The following is a 23,005-nucleotide window of genomic DNA, read 5'->3' as shown; positions in this document are numbered from 1 at the left end:
TCCACCCTTTTCCTTCCTCAACCTCGCTTCTTTTGACGTACCACCAGTCTGCATCTATTTTACCTCTATCCTCCAAACAGCCATCATCTACCAATCACCTGGCCTTGCCACCACCTTTATCGACCACTTCACTACCTGACTCCCTACACTTCCTTTTAAATGACATCTCCAATACCATCATAGGTCACTTCAACCTAAACACTGACACATGCCATTTACCGTATCTTTCGCTCTATAAGACACACCTAGGTTTTAGAGAAGGAAATGGGAAAAATAATATTTTTCATCAGAACTCAAATCAGACTCCCCATATCGGACCCCCATATGAGACCCCCATCAGACCTCCATGTTAGACCTCCCTGTCAGAAACGTACCTCTCCTGCCCTGACGCTACTCTGTAGGTCTGGCGTTCTCTCCTGCAGTCACGATCCCTGGTCTTCTCTGGTCCGCTCTGCACTGCCGCGTCAGATCATAGTGCGTGCCTACACAGTCAGAACAGGCCCGGAGAAGACCAGGGAGGGGTGAGTACAGGGAGTGCTTAAAGCGCATCACTCACCATTGCCGGCGTCTCCTGCATACGAGTGAGGGCTTCCATTACGGAAGCGCTTACTAGTGTTTGCTTTATAAAAGATGCATGCACTGTAATTATCCCCCACACTTTGGGGGAGTGCATCTTACATAGTGAAAGATACAGTAACTGTCTCCAAACTGCCATCACTAACTTCCACCTTTATCCCCTCACAACAGTCCTCTACAGCCACCTACAATGACGAACAAGCACACTAAATCTCATCTTCATCTGCCTCTGTTCCCCATCTAACCTATCCTTCTGAACACAATTTACTTACTTATTCTATTCCTTTCCCCCTTCAGCTGTGCCCACAGCCTATAAACTAGCACATCTTTGCAGGAACCTTAAAAGTGGTTTTCCCCCTCTGCCAGCACCAGGGGCGTAGCTATAGGGGGTGCAGAGGTAGCAGTCGCTACCGGGCCCAGGAGCCTGAGGGGGCCCAAAGACCCTTGTGCCACATAAGACACTGGCATTACAGAAAGTGCATACTGGTCAATTTACACCTCTGGCTGGAGGGAAGGGGCTAGGTAAAGAATTTGGCATGAGGGGGTGCCCTTTCCATGTTTGCCTCAGGCAGCAGGAAGGATATGTGCTCCCCTGCCCCTTGCCAACAAGCACTGAGGGATGGGGGCCCAAGCTGAACTCTTGCACCAGGGCCCATGAGCTTTTAGCTACACCCCTGGCCAGCACGGAAGTTTATTTATACCGGTGAGGAAACCAGCATCGGGGACCCGATAAGCATGTGCGGGGTCAGGCATTCTAGAGGGGGGGGGGTTTTCAAACTTGCATAACCCCTTTTAATCTCTCGATATTCACACATATCTCTGTCTTCTACCACTCTCCACCATAATGCACACACAGTCACTTATCTACTGAACATTTCCATGTTGAAAGAATCCAGGAACGTTGGAACGGAAGGGTGTGAAAATCAGGGAGGTGAATATTACTTCTATTATTTTAAACCATTCTGAGTGATTTATTTTTTTATTTTTTTGACAGTGGCTAAGAAAACCTCTTTAACCGTTCGGATACTGGAGGTTTTTCAGTTTTAATTTTTCTTCCCCGATCTTCAAGCCATAACGTTTTTATATTTCCGTTCACATAGCTGTATGAGGGCTTATTTTTTGCAGGAAAAGTTTACTTTCTAATGCCACCATTAATTATGGCATAGAAATGGAGTGGAATTGAAAAAAATAAATAAATTCCTCCACAGTTTTTCATTCCGCGTGCAGAAAAACTGACCCATGCCCTTGATTCTCTGGGTCAGTACGATTACAACAATCCCCATATGTAAAATGTTTCTTTATGTCTAAATAGTGTCAAAATAAATGTAAGCTTTGAAAAAACATTTTTTTTTTTTACATCATTATATTCTGACCCCATAACTTTTTTTTGAGTTATCTACTGAGCTGTGTGAGGGGCTTATTTTTTGCGGAACAATCTGTAGTTTTTATTGATATCATTTTCGAGTGTGTGTGACTTTGATCACATTTTATTACATTAATTTTTTTGGGTAAGAGAAGCAATGAAAAAATGGCAAATTGGCCATTTTGACCTTTTTTTCCATTACGCCATTGACTGTATTCGAATTTTTCTTTTATATTTCAATAGTACGGGCGTTTTCGGTCGCAGTGATACCCATGATGTTTATATTTTTTATTTATTTATCAATTTAAACAATTTAAACTAAATTTTTCTTTAATTTTTACATATTTAAGATTTTTTAAATTATTATTTTTTTATTATTTTGAAGCTTGTATTTGAGCGTAGAAAATCTAATTTATTTATTTTTTGGAACAATCATGGATTTTTAAATGAATTTATTACTGACTATTGGTCATTTCTTATGTTGGCCTGCCACCTGGCCAAAATAAGAATTGCAGCTTCAATGCCCTCAGCCTCTTTAGCGCATTGAAACCAATTACCAGCATCCTCATTGGCCACAGAGTATGCCGGTAAGAAGCCTAGAGGCACAAGCACAGTTTTCTTAGTCCTTTGTCTATGGTGAGACAGCCAATTAAATTTACATTAAAAAAATTCAATCATATAGTTTTTGCCAATTGATATAGCAAATATCTTTATTTTAGTTGGAAGTGTCTACCTCCCAATACCAGTTATGGCCAAAGCAGTTCTCATTAGAGGAATTGGCTGTTTTCTTCCAAAAACAGTGCCACTCCGGTCCATGAGTTGTGTCTGGTATTTGCAAATCAGCTCTACTGAAGGGAATGAGGCTGAACTGCAATACTGCACAAAATCTATGGATGATCGGTGCCATTTCTGGAAGCATGTAGCCATGTTTTTCTGTCTTGAACAATCCTTTCAGGGCCTGTTCCGATGGCATTTTTTGCAGATGGAATTTTGGTCGTTTCTCAGCATGGCCATGGATTTAAACTAACGGTCTGCATTCAAATGGCCACTGGTGAGATATTATATATATATATATATATATATATATATATATATATATATATATATATATATATATATATATATATATATATTTTTTTTTTTATATATATTTTTTTAATTATAATTTAACTATATTGGGGATTTGATGCTCTGTATCTGAAAACAAATTATCCCAGACTACTACAAAAGATACATTATAATATTTTTAAGCAGTGCATTTTAAACAAAAATCTGCTTACAGAGTCTCAAAATCCTTACCCCACAGGTGATGCACTACATACAGCTCTCCAATCTGAGAAAAAAATCCTCCCACAGCTTCCTGATTCTCTTGGCGATACTTGATTGCACGGGCCCTAAATGCAACAATATAAACTGTTATGTGAAGAAGGACCTCCTGCTACCAATAATGAGTCAAAGCAAAGCAATCTACAGCAGCCCCATAGAGCTGAATAAAGCAGAAGCGTGCATGACAGCCACTCTATTTTTTTGACTGGCCCATGAGGTCAGACGCATGCCAATCAGACACATCCTCTCTTCTGTAGATAAGGGATATGCTGTCTTAAGGGGACAACCCATTTATTAAAAAAAAAAAAAAAAAAAAAAAGACTTAAAAGCCATTTCCAGCAAACGTGCTACTGGCAATGTATCTGCTGGAAACCCCATGTCATAATTAAATATGCTAAGGCAGCATAACTTTGTTACAGTAACAGAGCGGACATGTCCCAAACTATGCAGCTTGGCTATTAGGAGTAATTAGAGAATATATCGGTCACTTCGTTATGAGCTCTGTATCAGTCATGGGCAGCAGCACACTTCCTCCAACAACCCCACTTAGCCACCCGTGATTGACCTTTAGTTTGAAAAAAAAAAAAAAAAAAAAAACATAAAAAACAAACAAACAACCAACCAACACAGTCACTGTGCATATTAGCACCAGTAACTACACAGCACAATAAGATCAGTGCATCTAAGGCTCCATTCACACGTCCGCAATGTGTTTTGCGGAGACACGGATCCGCAAAACACGGAAAGCGGCAATGTGCGTTCCGCATTTTGCGGACCGCACATTGCCGACATAATAGAATATGCCTGTTCTTGTCCGCAATTGCGGACAACAATAGGACATGTTCTATTTTTTTACGGATGCGGAAGTGCGGATCCGCAAATGTGGATGCGGACAGCACATTCCGTCCCCATAGAGAATGAATGGGTCCGCACCCTTTCCGCAAAATTGCGGAAAGGATGCAGACCCATTTTGCGGACGTGTGAATGGAGCCTAATTGTGCTGCCATATTACTGGTATTATGGTACCTCTCTGTAAATCAGTAATAGCAAAATTGCAACAGTAACCTAGCAGCACAGTGAGAATATAGTACCAGTAATGCAGCGGTACAATATTTGTGACTGCCACTATTTATATTATAACACTAGTTACAGTTGCAAGAAAAAGTATGTGAGCCCTTTGGAATGATATGGATTTCTGCACAAATTGATCATAAAATGTGATCTGATCATCTAAGCCACAACAATAGACAATCACAGTCTGCTTAAACTAATAACACACAAATAATTAAATGTTACCATGTTTTTAATGAACACACCATGTAAACATTCACAGTGCAGGTGGAAAAAGTATGTGAACCCTTGGATTTAATAACTGGTTAAACCTCCTTTGGCAGCAATAACTTCAACCAAACGTTTCCTGTAGTTGCAGATCAGACGTTCACAACGGTCAGGAGTAATTCTTGACCATTCCTCTTTACAGAACTGTTTCAGTTCAGCAATATTCTTGGGATGTCTGGTGTGAAGCGCTTTCTTGAGGTCATGCCACAGCATCTCAATCGGGTTGAGGTCAGGACTCTGACTGGGCCACTCCAGAAGGCGTATTTACTTCTGTTTAAGCCATTCTGTTGTTGATTTACTTCCATGCTTTGGGTCGTTGTCCTGTTGCAGCACCCATCTTCTGTTAAGCTTCAGCTGGTGGACAGATGGCCTTAAGTTCTCCTGCAAAATGTCTCGATAAACTTAGGAATTCATTTTTCCTTTGATGATAGCAATCTGTCCAGGCCCTGACGCAGCAAAGCAGCCCCAAACCATGATGCTCCCACCACCATGCTTCACAGTTGGGATGAGGTTTTGATGTTGGTGTGCTGTGCCTCACTTTCTCCACACATAGTGTTGTGTGTTTCTTCCAAACAACTCAACTTTGGTTTCATCTGTCCACAGAATATTTTGCCAGTACTGCTGTGGAACATCCAGGTGCTCTTGTGCAAACTGTAAATGTGCAGCAATGTTTTTTTTGGACAGCAGTGGCTTCCTCTGTGGTACCCTCCCATGAAATCCATTCTTGTTTAGTGTTTTACGTATCGTAGATTCGCTAACAGGGATGTTAGCATATGCCAGAGACTTTTGTAAGTCTTTAGCTTACACTCTAGGATTCTTCTTCACCTCATTGAGCAGTCTGCGCTGTGCTCTTGCAGTCATCTTTACAGGATGGCCACTCCTAGGGAGAGTAGCAGCAGTGCTGAACTTTCTCCATTTATAGAAAATTTGTCTTACCGTGGACTGATGAACAGCAAGGCTTTTGGAGATACTTTTATAACTCTTTCCAGCTTTATGCAAGTCAACAATTCTTAATCGTAGGTCTTCTGAGAGCTCTTTTGTGCGAGGCATCATTCACATCAGGCAATGCTTCTTGTGAAAAGCAAACCCAGAACTGGTGTGTGTTTTTTATAGGGCAGGGCAGCTGTAACCAACACCTCCAATCTCATCTCATTGATTGGACTCCAGTTGGCTGACACCTCACTCCAATTAGCTCTTGGAGATTTCATTAGTCTAGGGGTTCACATACTTTTTCCACCTGCACTGTGAATGTTTACATTGTGTGTTCAATAAAAACATGGCAACATTTAATTATTTGTGTTATTAGTTTAAGCAGACTGTGATTGTCTATTGTTGCGACTTAGATGAAGATGAGATTTTATGACCAATTTGTGCAGAAATCCATATCATTCCAAAGGGTTCACATACTTTTTCTTGCAACTGTATATACCGTGCTCAAAAAACTTAAGGGAACACTTAAATCACACAATGGATCTTGATGAAAAAAAAATATTTAGGTTGAAAATCTAATCTAAACTGTGTAATTCGTTGAGAACAAACTGATGTATTAAGGGCTGTTTCACACGAGCAGATGCCGTGCGTGGCATCCGCTCCGTGAAAGAGTGCCAAAACCCGATGCGGACTGAAGAGGCACGGAGCATTAACATGACTGATAATGCTCCGTGCCTCTCTGTGACCTCTTTACTACGAAATCACAGTTGTCACTGCGATTTCGTAGTAAAGAGATCACAGAGAGGCACGGAGCATTATCAGTCATGTTACTGCTCCGTGCCTCTGCAGTCCGCATCGGGTCTTGGCACTCTTTCACGGAGCGGATGCCACGCACGGCATCCGCTCGTGTGAAACAGCCCTAACAGTCAATGGAAACCAAAATCATTAACTTAATGAGGGCTGGATTCCAATTCACTCCAAATCAAGGTAAAATATTCTTATCACTGGTCGATCCTATTTTCGTGAATTTTTAATCACAACCACTCATAATATGACTCGGTAGGATGGCCGCCATGTGCCTGTATGCCCTTCCGATAATGTCTGGGCATGTTCCACATGAGACAGTGGATGGTGTCCTTGGGGGATCTCCTCCTAGACCAGGGCATCAGTGAGCTCCAGGACAGTCTGTGGCATTACTTGGCAGTGCTTGATGCAATAATACAGCACCGAATTGTGTATGTATATTTTTTCATCTGCACAATGTATCATTTTGTGTAAGATGTTCTTGTTGTGCATGCGGTCCGCTCCGGCATCCTCCATTGTACGCATTTTTTGCTGGGGGTTGCCGTTGTCAGTGGACCGCATGCAGAGGAATTGCTCACCCGGTTATAGACATGCCACAGTGTCTGGGTTTGGAGTATTTTCACCCGTTTAGGCCAGTGAGTTTTTGTCCTTGTGTGTATGGAATGTGCCACTTTATATTGTTGGTAACGTTCTTTTGCACCTGGTAGTGTCACATGGTCTGTTGTGGGTGCGGCTCACAGCTTTATTCTACCTCACAGTGCATTGGTGATACCACTATGGAGGCATGTGAGTCTGGCTGTGAGTTAATTGCACTGTTCAGACCCTGTTCACACACCATGGGCAGGTTAGGGGTAGGACCCCATGCATGCTGAGACACCGTGACGTGGTGCATGAGGGGCTCCGATATGTTCCTGACTGGAAGATATTGGCAAAGTTCTCAGCTTTTAACACCGGCCTGAGGAATTGGCTAGTATTGTCAGTTGCGTATCATTTTGGTGCATTTTTTGCAGTGATTTGTGCATGTATATTTTTTCATCTGCACAATGTATCATTTTGTGCAAGATGTTCTTGTGGTGCATGCGGTCCGCTCCGGCATCTTCCATTGTACACATTTTTTTGCTGGGGATTTCCGCTGTCTGCCGCATGCGAAGAAATTGCTCACCCGGTTATAGACACACTACAGTGTCTGGGTTTGGAGCATTTTCACCCGTTTAGGCCACTTTTTTCAGTGAGTTTTTGCAATAATACAGAAGATCTCAGAGGTTCTCAATTGTATTCAGGTTTGGGAAACAGTAGGGTCTGTTAATGTCATCAATGCCTTTGTAATCCAATAACTACCTACACACTCGGGCTCCACTGCACTAGATAAAGTCTGACAATAGCTCAAAGGGTTTCATCCCGGTACCAAACAGCAGTTAGGATGTTATTGTCTATCACGTGGAGGTTTGCGTAACCTTCCAAGGATATGCCTCCCAAGGCCATCACTGATTCACTGCCAAAGTGGTCAGGCTGGCTGATGATGATACAGGAAGCATAACATTCAGCACGGTGTTTAAAAACTTTTTCACATCTGTGACGTGCTCAGTGTAAACATGCTCTTATCTGTGAAGACAATGAGGCACCAATGGTAGACCTGCCAATTTGGTGTTCTCATTGAATGCCAATCAAGTTGCACTGTGCTGGGCTAAGAGCACAGGCCCCATGTCAGATCATCAGGCCCTCATATCACCCTCTGTGTCTCTTAGTTTGGTCAGAAAAAGGTAGACCAGTAGCCTGCTGGAGGCCATTTTGTAGGGCTTTGGCAGTGCTCCAGAGGACCTTCAACAGCCCTGTCCAGTTGTTTTGGTGTAACAGCCCATGTCCTGATACTGTCTCCAAGTTCTTGAGATTGTGCTAGGAAACACAGCAAGCCTTCTAGCAACAGCACATATGGATGTGTCATCCTGGAGCAGATTTTATATATATATATATATATATATATATATATATATATATATATATATATATATATATATATATATATATATATATATTTATTTTTTATTCAGCCTAGGAGTTAGGGCTCAGTGACTAGTCTAATGCGCTTTATTAATTGCATTTCAGTCGATATTGATTCCGTCTTTGCTATACAGCACTGAAGAACACCAGCATTGACTGAAGCTGGGCTCCTGCTGTAACAGCCAGGATCAGAGATAACGCCATTCATACCTGTTTAACCAGCTATATGCCACAGTCAAAGGCCCCATGTTTGTCAGTCTTAGGCCTCATGCACACGACAGTATTTTTTCACGGTCCGCAAAAACGGGGTCCGTAGGTCCGTGATCCGTGACCGTTTTTTCGTCCGTGGGTCTTCCTTGTTTTTTGGAGGATCCAAGGACATGAAAAATGAAAAAAAAATCTAAGTCAAGTTTGCCATTGAAATGATAGGAAAAAACGGACACGGATCACGGACACGGATCACGGACACGGATGACAATCTTGTGTGCATCCGTGATTTTCACGGACCCATTGACTTGAATGGGTCCGTGAACCGTTGGCCGTGAAAAAAATAGGACAGGTCATATTTTTTTCACGGCCAGGAAAAACGGATCACGGATGCGGCTGCCAAACGGTGCAGTTTCCGATTTTTCCACGGACCCATTGAAAGTCAATGGGTCCGCAAAAAAAAAACGGAAAACGGCACAACGGCCACGGATCCACACAACGGTCGTGTGCATGAGGCCTTATACGGATAGGCTATAATGCTTTGGGATATCCAATCCAGCAACAAAACAATCCAATATGGATACATTGATGGAAAAAAAAAAAAAAAAAACATTGTCCTGCAAAAAACAAGCCCTCATTTGTATTTGTCCTTAAAGATCATGCAGAATAAAACCATACCTTTTTTTTGTCCCAGGCGCTAGAGAAGAGACACTGCAATGGGCATGCCCCTCTCTGAAGTACTATAGCATTACATGGTCCCCATTTCAAAAGGGTACTGTGTAATACAATACAAATTGCAAAAAACTTTGAGATGCTGTCTAAAATGTTAAGACAGAATGCAATGCTTTGCAAATCTCATAGACCTATTGTTAGTAAAATATAGATCACAGAACACATATCAGATGTTAAAAGTAACATTTTACCATTTCATGGAAAAAAGTAATGCTTTTAGAACTTGATGGCAGCAACGCATCTCAAAGTTAGGACAGGAGCAATAAAAAAAAGGCTAGAAAAGTATGTTTTCCTAATAAAAGACAGCTGGAGGCACTGAACTTTAGTTTATCTGTTTTCCCCCTCTTTTTTATTTTTTTATTTACCCCTATGAATTTATGCTTGATGTACCAATGTGTAACTTTGTTGTTGATGTTATGCATTATAACATTGTACTTGTAATATTTCCTGTGGATGTGCAATGTGACATTGTATCTGTACTACTTTTTCACTGGCGAAAAATTATTAAAATAAACAATTAAAAAAATGGCTGGAGGACCAATTTGCAAATAAGTGGCATGCCGGTGTATGAGAACAGCGCAATACAGAGGCAGAGTCTCTCAGAAGCAAAGATGGGCAGAGGGTCATCAATCTGTAAAAAACCTGCAACTAAAAATTATAGAACAATTTCAGAAAAAATGCTCCTCAACGTAAAATTGTAAGACTTTGAATATCAAACCATCTACAGTACATGATATCAAAAGATTCAGAGAATCTGGAGAAATCCATGTGTGCAAAGGACAAAGCAGATTGTTAATATTGGATGCTTGTGATCTACGGGCCCTCAGGTGGCACTGCGTTAAATGCACGCATGATTCTGTACTAAAAATCATTGCATGGGCTCAAGAACACTTATAGATATCATTGTCTGTGAACACAGTTTGCTGTGCAATTCATAAATGGAAGTTAAACCTGTATCAATGCAAAGAAGAAATCATATGTCAATATATTCCAAAAACACTGCCATCTTCTGTGGGGTAAAGCTCATTTAATGCAGACTGAAGCAAAATGGAAAACATTTCTGTGGACAGATGAATCAAAAGTTGAAATTCTTTTTGGAAACCATAGATGCCATGTACTGCAGACTCAAGAGGAGAGGGACCTTCTAGCTTTTTATTAGCACACAGTTCAAAAGCCTGCATCTCTGATGGTATGGGGTTACATTAGTGCCCATGGCGTAGGCAGCTGACACATCTGGAAAGGCACTGTTAATGCTTAACGGTATATAGAGGTTTTAGAAAAGCATATGCTCCCATCCAGACAAAGTATTTCATGGAAGGCAAGACGATGATACACCACATACTGCATGCATCACACCAGCATGGCTTAAAAAATAAATAAAAAAAGGAGTCCGGGTGCTTTCATCAATAGAAAACATTTGGCAGGTCATGAAACTAAAATAATTCATGAAAAGACCCAGGACTGTTGAGCAGCAAGAATCAAACAAAAATGGGACAACGTTCCTCTCCCAAAACTCCAGCAATTGGTCTCTTCAATTCACAGTTGTTGTACATGGCCTTATCCCAACTTTGAGATGCTTTGCTGACATCAAGTTATAAATGAGTAATTTTTTTCATAAAATTAGAAAATGTGAATAAAACATGGGTCTGCGATTTAGAAATCATGACATTCTGTTTATTTTCATTTTACACAACGTTCCAACTTTTTGGGAATCAGGGCTGTACATATATGTTCATTTCCCTGCAGATTCTGCTGACTGCCAGGGGTTTCAGCTCCCAGAAGCACAGGGATCTGTTGATGGTTGTCTAGATGAGGCACCTCATTTGAGCTTCTTGATAGATATACAAATCCTAGACAACTTTTATGCTCCCTCATGGGTATGATAATGCCGTGTCTTTCCTATAATTCTGTACATGTATTTGTACTCCACAATATGTTTATTGCTATATACTTCAAGATATTTTTTCCCTCTCAAAACATGAAAAACATTTTTCTGCTTGGTTTCTAGGACAAGGTACGCAGTGAAATCTAGAATTCCAGTTAAAGAAAAAACAAACTTTACATCATAGGATGGCATACTTACCAATTATTTCCCCATTCAATCATTGTTCCCGGCTGGAAGTAAATACATCACATTAGTATAATCTCAAAATGACAAAATGACAGCGTGCGATCAAAGTACCGTAGGTTATAGTTAAACTTTGTTGATTATTATTGACATTTCATACATAACTTTAAGACATACGATTCAAAAAATCATATTAAAACCCCTAAAGCCATATGCTTTTTGATAGTAGACAACTGGCACATTGTGAAAATGCCACCTAGGACTTTACACTCGTGGATGTGTTGCACACGAACATTCATGTTCGTGGCTAAACGTCTGACCCAAGCAGAGCCTAAGGCCTCTTTCAAACTTACATATTGTGGACACTATTTTGCATCTGTGTTTAAAAGCAAAACCAGGAGTGGGTCCAAAACACAGAAGAGGCACAATTCTTTCAATAAAGCCTCATTCACACGTCCGTGTCAGTGCTCAAATCCGTGAGCAGGTGGTCAGTAAAGCATCCGTGTTGGGTCCGTGTGTCCATTATTTGCTGTCCGTATTGCATCCGTGTTTCACCGACACTGAACAGCTGAAAAATAATTTTCAAAGCATCTCTTCTTAATGATCCGTGAAACACAGATGCAACACGGATGGCATCTGTGGTTTTCATGGACCCATAGACTATAATGGACGTAATTGATATCAGTAAACACGGAAAAAATAAAGCATGCATGCGTGCTCCCCACAATAAATAAATAAATAAATAAATATATATAAAATTTATTTTACTGTTTTTATTTGACTATAATTATAAGATGAATCTTAAAAAAAGAACTCAGAAACCTCTCCAAAAGGATACCATTTTGAGAGGACCATCCTCCATTTAGAACAGATCATGGCCTGACAGACCTTGGCCTCTACCTTGAGAGGACAAACCCCTTTGAAGGCCACTGCAATTTTGGGAGGTCATGAAAACTAGATTTTTTGTACTTGCCGTAAAATCTGTTTCTCTTCTGTTTATTGGGGGGGGGGGGGGGGGGACAGTCTTGACCTTGGGTATAGCTATTGCCACTAGGAGGCAACACTAAGCAAAAAAAGTGTTAGCTCCTCCTCTCAGCTATATCCCTTCTGCAGACACTGAGCTAATCAGTTTGTACAAAAGCAGTAGGAGCAGTCAGGAGAAGCAAACAGCAAATAATAAAAAGAGGAAGAAAACCGGAGATGGGTCATCCTGAAGAACCAGAAGGACCCATCTAAGAGAACCAGTAATGTACATACAGGGTGGGACCTGTGTCCCCCCAATGAACAGAAGAGAAACAGATTTTATGCCAAGTAAAAAAAAATCTAGTTCTCATCCGTATAATTGGGGGACACAGTCTTGACCTTGGGACGTTCCAGAGCAGTCCCCAGGGTGGGTTAAAAACGAAGAAGACACATCCTGCCAATCCGATGACCGCTTTCTGCAAAAAAACTCTACGCCCCAGAGAAGTGTCAGAAGATGCAAAGGTCCCACACACCATACCGGACTGCCAGAAGAAAAGAACACTCCAGCGGGACCATGACGAACAAGTCAGGGCTAGAGAACCTGGACCAACACCACAGGCGCAGGCACCCCACAGCAGTAAGGGGGCATGCGAGCCCCCAATGGCTATGAACACTAGCCGAGCAGGCAGTAACCGTATGTGTAGAAAGTTCAACTACTCGCCCTGCGAAAGGGGAGAAGTAGAAAAGGCTGATGCGGCTCAGTAGGGAACCAGCATCTAGGGGTGACAACAAGGAAAGTACAACCGCTCTACCCGGGAAGGGGAGCCATGCAAACAATACACATATGCAAACTGAATAAGTGCATACCCGAAAACCACACTGAGGCAATGCTGATGCTGTCACCGTAGTAGAAGGTAGAGGCAATGCACTACCTGTAAAGGCTCGAAGCCCGCGCCCTAGAAATCGGCAGGTTATACCATGCACCGAAAGCCGTACTAATACCTATGAGAAGTGAGCAAACCCACCAGCTGAAACCTGTCCTGGTATGGGCAGATGACCGCACTATAGGGAATAAGAGTACCTGACAGCCAGCGCCTCAGAAACCCCATACATATAAGGCCTGGAGGATCTATCGCACCTGGTGCTGGCAGAACATGAGCACAGTGCCATCTGTGATGTAGGCACAATCACAGCTACAACTAGCGAGAAGGTTTCCCCCCTAGAAGGGGGACTATGAACAGAAATACTCCCCCTGGAATGGAGTCACACAATAGGGGCACGGAACGAGAGTAGCCATCAAATCTATGGCCAGCGCAAGGCTGCCTCATAGGGGGAGGCCATAGCCCAACGTTAGTTTCCAGGACCAGAGGAGAGGCTCCCACTGAGAATGAAGCCAAACAGCAGTAAACACCCAGAATATGGTGCTAGCGCCATCCTCCACTTGAGGAGCAAGAAAAATGACAAGCAGCGCATCTGTTCTACCTACTGACAGAGAATGGATGTCGATCAGTGTTGAGTCCACAGCCTGTCAGCTACCGTCCCACCTAAGAAAGACGGAAAATGCGATAGAGCATCACTCCGCTGACTGAAGAAGAAAACCCGACACAATCCACAGGTAGTGTAAGCACTACTGGTTGTGCAACTACTCCACCAATAGAAGGAGGGCAATGCTACCAGATCTACAGTATGCAATTGTGGTGCCACTAATCCACCTATCGAAGGGGGAAAACCGAAAGGACAGGTGACAACCAGTATTAGTGCAATTACTCCGCCTGCGGAGGTGGTAATGCAACAGGACGTATGGTACCCAGCGGAAGTGCAGTTACCCGCCCAATGTATAGGAAGCAGTGGTAGAGCAACCACTCTATACAAAGAGGGTAATACCACAAAATGTACAGTATACGGAGTAAGTGCAAATACTCCTATTACGGAAGGAGAGGAACGCTAGCGTAAGCATAGGATCCAGTGATAGTGCAACTACTCCGCCATGGAAGGAGGGTAGTACTACAGGACTTCTGTGGTGGTGTAAATAGTCCGCCTATGGAAGGAGAACAATGCTACCTGTTGTACAGGAGCCCACCGAAGGTGCCAATACTCTGCCTAAGAAATGTCAAAACACTTAGTCCTTTAAAAAAGGAGGGTAATGCTACCGGCCGAACTGGAATTGCAAATAGAGCTAGTGGCGCTACTCCCCTATGGAAATAGAATAATGGAACGGACTGTACGGTACCCTATGGAAGTGCTATTACCCTGTCTATGGAAGAAGGGTAATGGTACAGGCTATACAGTACATTATAGCCTGGTGCTTACATTTCCTTATCACAGATGGCACTGTGCTCATGTTCTGCCAGCACCAGGTGCAATAGATCCTCCAGGCCTTATATGTATGGGGTTTCTGAGGCGCTGGCTGTCAGGTACTTTTATTCCCTATAGTGCAGTCATCTGCCCATACGGCCGAACGGCACCCACTGGAATTGCAAATAGAGCTAGTGGCGCTACTCCCCTATGGAAATAGAATAATGGAACGGACTGTACGGTACCTTATGGAAGTGCTATTACCCTGTCTATGGAAGAAGGGTAATGGTACAGGCTATACAGTACCCAATAGAAGTGCAAGTACTCCGCCTAAGGAGGAAGTGTAACGCTACCGACTATATGGTATCCAATGCAAATGCAAATTACTCAGCCTATGAAAGGAGCATAATGCAACAGGCAGTAAAGCATCCAATGTAAGTGCAATTACTCCACCTATAAAAAGGAGGGTGATGCTATAAACTGCACGGTATTCAGTGCAAAAGCAATTACTCCGCCTTTTTTATGGAAGGAGGGTAATGCTACAGAATGTACAGTATCCATTGGAAGTGCAGTTACTCTGCATTTTGTGGAAGGAGGGTAATGCTACAGGCAGTACGGTATCCAGTGCAATTACTAGCGGCAGGATTCCGCCTACGCTATAGGACGTATGTATCCAGCAGTAGGGTAGAGAAATTCTGCCTACAGAATAGCATGGAAACTAGGCTCAGAGAGACCAAATAGCTCCAAGGGTTAATAATATATAATTATATAGACTTTTTAATACACACAGCTCAATTCTAACTGCACCCACATCCATCTGTACTAATAACGAGCACGGCAAGCCTCATCAGAGAGCCCAGAAGCGCTTTCCTCAGCACAGTAACACCGAGGAAAAGAAGGTGTTAAGCAGAAGGCAGGGGCGGAGCTTATTGGCAGCTGGTGGGGCTAGAGTAATTACTACATCAGGTTGGACTCTCATCAACAACACATCCTGCTTAGCTTCCAAATGCACCTGCAGCTTAATCACCAGATTACTAGGGCATTAATCTTAGGAAACAACCTAATAAACACACTGAGCCAATAGGGAAAGTCTGGGAATAAGCAGAAGTCTCCCCCCTCCTGGGCAAGGGACACCTGCCGAAACTGAGGCATCAGGTGGAGGCAAGTGGGCCTCCATGGGGGATATTCACATGAAAAAACTTGGAGGAGGAATGGGGGCCTTAGGGACTGAGAGAAGGCGTTTTCTGCCCCCCTGGCTCCAGCCAGATCACCACCTTCGGTGTGCGGCCCCTTGGTGTGGGACGCTACACCGGAAACAGAGGGGACTTGCGGTAGACAGCCGTAGTGATGCGAATGCTGGCAGGAGACAGAGGTTTTTACAGGAACCACTGGTCCTCCTTTTCCTCTGGAGCACGGGAAGGAGCAGGGGTTTTGGGTGACCCCCTGGTCTCCCGTCTCCTGGGTGGGAATGCAGGCAGCTTGGAGACTGCCATCAGACCAGCTAAAGGAAAGAATAAGAGAAAAATGTTAAAGAATGAAACTAAAAAAATTCTGCAGACCTGCAAAGCAGGGAGGTCTGCCTCCTACGGGCACTAAGCTAAAACGGATTAGCTCAGTGTCTGCAGGAGGGATAAAGCTGAGAGGAGGAGCTAACACTTTTTTTGTTTAGTGTTGCCTCCTAGTGGCAACAGCTATACCTAAGGTCAAGACTGTGTCCCCCAATGATACGGATGAGAAGAAAATATTTCACTGTATAAGTTTCACACTAGGCGCAATAAGCAGAAATCTCCGGCAGCTACCTGTCAGGTTTGCTGTATAGACTGTGACATGGTCAGCATATTGCAACCAAAACTTCTCTCTGGAGTACTGTGGTATTACATGGTCCCATTTCAAAGACTATATTAACACTATATTTATGTGCAACTGCTTTCACGAAATGCCAAGCTCCCACATTACCTCAGCTGTCTGCCAAAAAATGGAAGGGCCCCCAGATCTCGTGAAGGCCTCTTTCACACAGGCGTTGCAGGAAAATGCGTGATTTTTCCATGCGAGTGCAAAGCGTTTTAATGCGTTTTGCACACGCGTGAGAAAAATTGGCATGTTTGGTACCCAGACCGAAACCCGGACTTCTTAACAGAAGTTCGGGTTTGGAGGTGTACAGATTTTATTATTTTCCCTTATAACATATTTATAAGGGAAAATAATAGGATTTTTAATACAGAATGCTTATTAAATTTTAAATTTTTTAACCCCTCAATCCCTAATTTACTAAGCATTCTGTATTAAGAATGCTATTATTTTCCCTTATAAATATGGAGAACACATTTTATGAATGGGGCCACAGCGCATATTGCTGCTCCTGCCTGTGTCCCCCTGGAATAGCGCATGGGTACCCTGTAATATGCCAGGATTAGCTGAGCGGGCTCCTGCCTGCGCCTGCTTCGCTAAGCTAAGAGTCCTGCATTTCAGCTTTTAGCTTAGCAAAGCTGGCAGAAGCCCGCGTCGCTCAGCTAATCCTGGCATATTAGGGACATGTTAAAAAAAAAAAATAAAAATTTAGTTACTCTTAAAAAAAATACAAATTTGAATAGGTAACCAAAAGACTTCACAATCCGTACATATCAGTAGAGTAATAAGAAACAATGTCTTTGAACAGACCTTCAATCTATATGTACGCAATTCATAGATATTAGGACCTTTACGAGGTGTTGGCTCATTCCAAAAACTGAACTCCAGAAGCAGTTGGTTTCGCCGCGACAGTAGCATGTGACTACGTTCTTCACGGAAAGCCAGGTATTCCTGCAGAGGAAGGTGGAATAAGCTGCATTAGCAGAAGCCATGTATTTTTCTTCATGGGGAACTATAGACAACAACATTGTGGTGGAAGAAAGGTAGAAGAAAAAAAAAAGACTGGTTATAAAGTAAGCGTCAAATGAAGGCTACGGACCATAGATATAGTTTGTCTACTAGAGGATTGCGTTACATTGTCTTTGCTCATTACCTTGTTATTTTTCAACTTATTCATACAGTCCATGAGTGCAGGATATCCCCCAGAGAATCGCCAGAGATGAACTGAAATGAAAACCAGCATTTAACCAGTAACTGTGCAAATACCCTCCCAACAAGTCTGTACCTACCTGCTTGGTCTTGTTCCCCATACCACGTATTCCAATTGCCCACCAAATCACATGGGTAATCTGGGTCCTGGTGCAGTTTAGGCAGCACTTCCTCTCTACATACATATAGAAGAGACAAGTAACGTGTATTAGACAACAGTCACATAAATTAAAGGGGTTGTCTCATGAAAACCTCCCTTTCAATAAGCCCCATTAGGTTATTGGCTTCATTTAAATAAACATGATTATGGCAGAGTTAAGAAGAATAGCCACTGACTGAACAATTTATTTCATACATATGGCCACCATTTCAAAGGGCATCTGTCAGCAGATTTGTACCTATGACACTGGCTGACCTGTTACATGTGCACTTGGCAGCTGAAGACATCTGTGTTGGTCCCATGATCATATGTGCCCGCATTGCTGAGAAGAATGGTTTTAATATATGCAAATGAGCATCTAGGACCAACGGGGGCAACTGCCATGCCCACTCTACTTTAATTGACAGGGCCAGGCAGTGAAAACATCATAACGCCTGGCCCTGTCAAAGTGTAGAGGACGCGGCAGTTGCAGAGAGAGCAGAGCCTCTAGGTGTAAAGGCAACGCCCCCATTACTCCAAAAGGCTCATTTGCATATATTAAAACTTCAATTTTCTCAGCATGAACAAGCAAACAACCCTTCCATGCCACATACACCGGTTGTAAAAATAAATAAATAAATAAAAAAAAATAATAATAAAAAAAAAAAAGGCATGGGCAGAGAATAGGGCAGGCCCATCTAATTTATCATTTCTTTGTCAGTTTTTGGCATAGAAAACCATCTAAAGATTTAGGGCTGTTAGGCGCTGAATGCGCCCAAGTTATGTAGAGGCTGGCACTTCTACATAACTTAGGCACATAAAGCGCCAGCGCAGGAGTATAAAGACTGGTGTCTAAAACGCTGGACTTAATAGATGACCCCATAAGAGTATACAGTTAAAAAGTCACATTATTAGGATTACTTCCTACTTTTGACTTCGGCAGCACATAGCTTATACAGAGTCACATTTCGTGAGCTGGCTTGGTGGGTATATAACTTGTGCGATAGGTTGTCTGCATATTGATTGCGGTCATGGGTAAAAGGGGCGATTCATCAGAGTTGTGATGATTTTTGTCATTTCAGTCAAGGGTTGGCAGTATTTCTATGAACCGTTTATGTGTTGCTGTGGTGAAATTGTATCGTGAGTGGACAAATTGGCAATTAGCGAGGTGGAAACTGTGGATGGGATCCTCCAGCAAGAAATCCAACATGGCTAGAAAGGTCCGACATTCATTTGAAGAGCATAATCTAGACTTCCAAATACTAACCAGGCGCACTAGTTCCCCAGACATAAACCCCAATTGAGAATCTGTGGAACCACCTTGATCATTGTGTTCTCTATGGATCCTCCCCCATGCATTCTCCATCAGCTGTGGTTTGCACTGCTCCAGATACCTGTGGCAACCTACCAGGACCTTACTGAGTCACTCCAAGACCTCTCTACTCTGGCTATTAGCCACAGTATATAAATACTCTTTCTTTACAGGTCACAGAGGGTAACCTCTAAATAAGACATCTTTTGAACACACATTTCTTTGTTATCCACCATCTTGAGCATTGGCGAGCAACGAGAGCTCATCAGGATCTGACCTGAGAGACGTGACTGTTTCTTTACGTTATATGCTTTAATAAAACTGGTGCTCTATCCGTCTTATCACTGCTATTATTCAGTAAATCATTTATTCACTTAGCCATTCTTTAAGCCTATTTATTTGTGAATCCACAGTAAAACAGCACATACAAATTTTAAATTAAAAAAGGTTTTCTCATGAAGACAGTTCCTATAGAGCATACAGAGAGAGTCCCCCTCTCTACTAATATACTACTGGTAGTATTCTGGCATACTCCAGTCATCTTGGTATGACATAGATGTCCATTCATTGGCATGGTCACAATATAATACTATATTTCCCCTGTAATGGCCAAAGGAAATGCTTGGATGGCAGTTGCTTCTCCCAGTAAAATCCGCTGTTAACCAGGGGTGCCAGGAGTGGGACCCATGGCAATCAGGTGATCAACAAGATGTCCGCTTTCTATATCGGTTTCTCTCTAATGAGGCAACCCCTTAAAAAAGATTTTTCATGAAAAAATATATACTATTTTTTTTTTTTTATGAAGTGAGGACTGACAGAATGAAATGGTAAAAGGTACAATACCCCAAAAAATAGAGTAGAAATAATGTATTGTCAGTTTATAGCATGTGATAGAAAATCAATTTGCATAATTGTATCGTTTTCCGTAACATAAATACACAGAACTGTCTTTTCAATCACAGTGATCCAGCCCACTTACATAGATGGTACTCACGTCAATTTGTTATAAGCATCCAGGCATTCTGGCTTCACGTTATGGACTGCAGTGAAAAAAAAATATAAAACTTCCATTAAAAGTAGTTTTGTTTTATAATATTACATAGAAGAACAGGGGTCGACAGCTAGCTGCGTTTTGGGAGCCACAAAAATGACTCGCTGCGAGGCATGGAGACAGGAACCATCGCATACTATGGCTAAGGCTACTTTCACACTAGCGTTCGGGTATCCGCCTGGCCGTGCGGATCCGTCCAGACTTACAATGTAAGTCAATGGGGACGGATCCGTTTGAAGATGTCACACTATGGCTCAATCTTCAAACGGATCCGTCCCCCATTGACTTTCAATGTAAAAGTCTGGACGGATCCGTTCAGGCTAATTTCACACTTAGACATTTTTTGACAATATAATGCAGACGGATCCGTTCTGAACGGATCCACCGTCTGCATTATATGAGCGGATCCGCTCTGAACGCAAGTGTGAAAGTAGCCTAAGTGGTATCCGCACATTAGTGCCTCCTTGAGGCAATGTTGCCCATGAAATAGTATATGCAAAATATTTCTTTGTACAGCAATGAACACAGAGTTATCTATATTTTTTTGCACGCTGCAAAAAATTACCCACAATATTGTGCTGACTATGTACTATTATCTGTATTACAGCTCACTGACTGCACTGGGAAAATCCCGGTGGACCAAGCAAGTCATGCCCTCACGTGGCCGACCACATCTCTAGTATACAGAAATACACACAACGCGCATCATTGTCTCCAGAGACCAGTGCTGATCATCATCTTCTTGCAATTGTCTGATCACATGGCCATTAGTTTGCATCAGTGTCTGCATCCATTTTCTGGCCATGTATCTGTTTTTATGGCCGTTTTTAATGGCCATTCACTATGGGGTTTTTAACATCCCAACCCCTGTAGTGTTCTCACAATGTACATAATGCCCCCCATGGTGTTCCCAGGTCCCTTGACATAAAATGGTCCCCACAGTACCCCCCAGTATGATTAATGGCCCCTTAGTGCTCCCCAAAAGGAATGCCCCTTCTTAGTGCTCCTAGATATCTAGTAGTCCAGCAGTTCTCTCTCTATAGGACAAACGGATCAGTTTCAATTTTTTTTTACATTTTTACCGGTCTGCGCATGGTATTTTTAATACCAGACCCGGCACTAATACATTTCAAATTAAATTAATCCCGGCAACTGATCCAGAATTTTGGACGGAGAGAACACAGCAGCAAGCTGCAGTATTTCCTCCGTCCAAAACGCCGTTCAGTGACTGAACTGAAGACATCCTGATGCATCCTGAACGGATTTCTCTCCATTCAGAATGCATGGGGAAGAAAGTGATCAGTTCTTTTCCGGTATTGAGCCCCTATGACAGAACTCAATGCCGGAAAAGAATAACGCTAGTGTGAAAGTGCCCTTACCCTTGTTTGTCAATTTGGAGACACCTACTAAATTAGGCAACTTTTAGATACTTTTCAAGGTCACTTTATGTTTCCAATCCACCCCTGCTCTCACTCAATTTCTTCTATATATGCTGATTTGTCACATTTTGCTGTACATGTTTCAGATCATCCAACTAAATTTTAAAGAGGACCTGTCACCACAAAATGCAGTGTAATCTGCAGGCAGCAGGTTATAGAGCAGGAGGAGCTGAGCAGATTGATATACGGTTTTATGGGGAAAAAAATCTGTAAAATGCATCATTTATATATCTGCTATTTTTAAGTGTACACGGGGGAGGTGTCATCAGTGATAGCATTCCCTGTGTGAGGGTATATACATAGATAGCTGTCAGTCACTGATCGTTCTACATGGGGAGATGTTACAATCCTCTCAACTGGTGGTCTGTCTGAGCCGTCCGGAGGCTGTTCACCTTGCGTGCATGCCCTCATGTAGGTCAGAACAGCCAAGATGACCGCCAGTTCATCAGAACGACCATCCTGCTTCTCTTAGTCCAATGATGCGTCCCCTCTTAAAGTCTGTCAACTGGGCAAAATTTCTTTGGGTTCGTCATAGAGCCATGTCGAGCAGTCAACTATCTGTGACCATGATGTACACTACCCAAAAGTAACCTCTGAGAGCCTTTTTATAGGGCATCAGGGGAAGCACTTTTATGCCCCTTGTGGAAAGACCTAGTGTCTAATCAGACCATACCTGTAATCATTTACATATCTGCCTGACGAGTTTTGCCAGCAATCCGAAATTTCTATATCTATATACTGCATACTGTATATACACACACACACACACACACACACACACACATCTTTTTATTAACTTGTGTCATCTTAATCCCCAAACAAATCACTTAAAAAGGTTTGTCTGACTTGGACAATCCTAAAAAAACACACAACACCCATTGAAAATAACAGGTCCACTTAAACACGTTGCACACAGAAATCAATGTGTGTCCGCTGTACACTACTTCATTCTCTACAGCAGACAACTCGCAGAAACTGCTCGCTTACATTGAATTTTGTACAGGCCACTGGTCTCCTTCTTAGACAGCAAAGTTGAATGTGCATCTTTGCGTGGATCCACCTTCCGTACAAAAAGGGACTGAAGCCAGCTGCTCTCTTTAGAGTCAGACGAATACCTAGTGGGAAAAGAACGGAAATATGGATATGCTGTTAAGTGTCTGCTGAACAAAAGGCAGCAACAACAGGACCATAAGTTGCTTAAAGTGAATGGGAGGGAGGAGCTGCAATGTCAACGGCGAGTGCTGCGTTCTCTTCAAGCCAACAGTAGGACCCCCGCCAATCTGATATTGATGACTTATCCTGACCAAAAAAATAAATTAACCCCTTTAATAGTGACTCCAAATGTGGATTTTAACTTTAACAACAACTCTATTTGTTGGCAACCAGTACCTTGGTAATATACAGTTT

At 42.4% G+C, this 23,005-nt stretch overlaps 1 protein-coding gene across 1 annotated transcript in view; it reads right to left on the bottom strand.

The window, feature by feature from the left end:
• NIPSNAP1 (nipsnap homolog 1) overlaps positions 1-23,005 on the bottom strand; it is a 55,034-nt gene that overhangs the window by 18,157 nt on the left and 13,872 nt on the right. The window contains exons 2-8 of the mRNA XM_044275281.1: positions 22,586-22,713; positions 20,103-20,148; positions 17,738-17,832; positions 17,602-17,672; positions 17,259-17,399; positions 11,358-11,389; positions 3,239-3,333 (exon numbers count right to left, since the gene is read on the bottom strand). Of these exons, the coding sequence (XP_044131216.1) occupies positions 3,239-3,333; positions 11,358-11,389; positions 17,259-17,399; positions 17,602-17,672; positions 17,738-17,832; positions 20,103-20,148; positions 22,586-22,713 (608 nt within the window). The remainder of the gene's footprint in view (positions 1-3,238; positions 3,334-11,357; positions 11,390-17,258; positions 17,400-17,601; positions 17,673-17,737; positions 17,833-20,102; positions 20,149-22,585; positions 22,714-23,005) is intronic.

Source organism: Bufo gargarizans, chromosome 1 (genome assembly GCF_014858855.1).
Source record: "Bufo gargarizans isolate SCDJY-AF-19 chromosome 1, ASM1485885v1, whole genome shotgun sequence".
Classification (NCBI taxonomy): Eukaryota; Metazoa; Chordata; class Amphibia; order Anura; family Bufonidae; genus Bufo; species Bufo gargarizans.
This window is presented reverse-complemented; position numbering and strand designations above follow the sequence as displayed.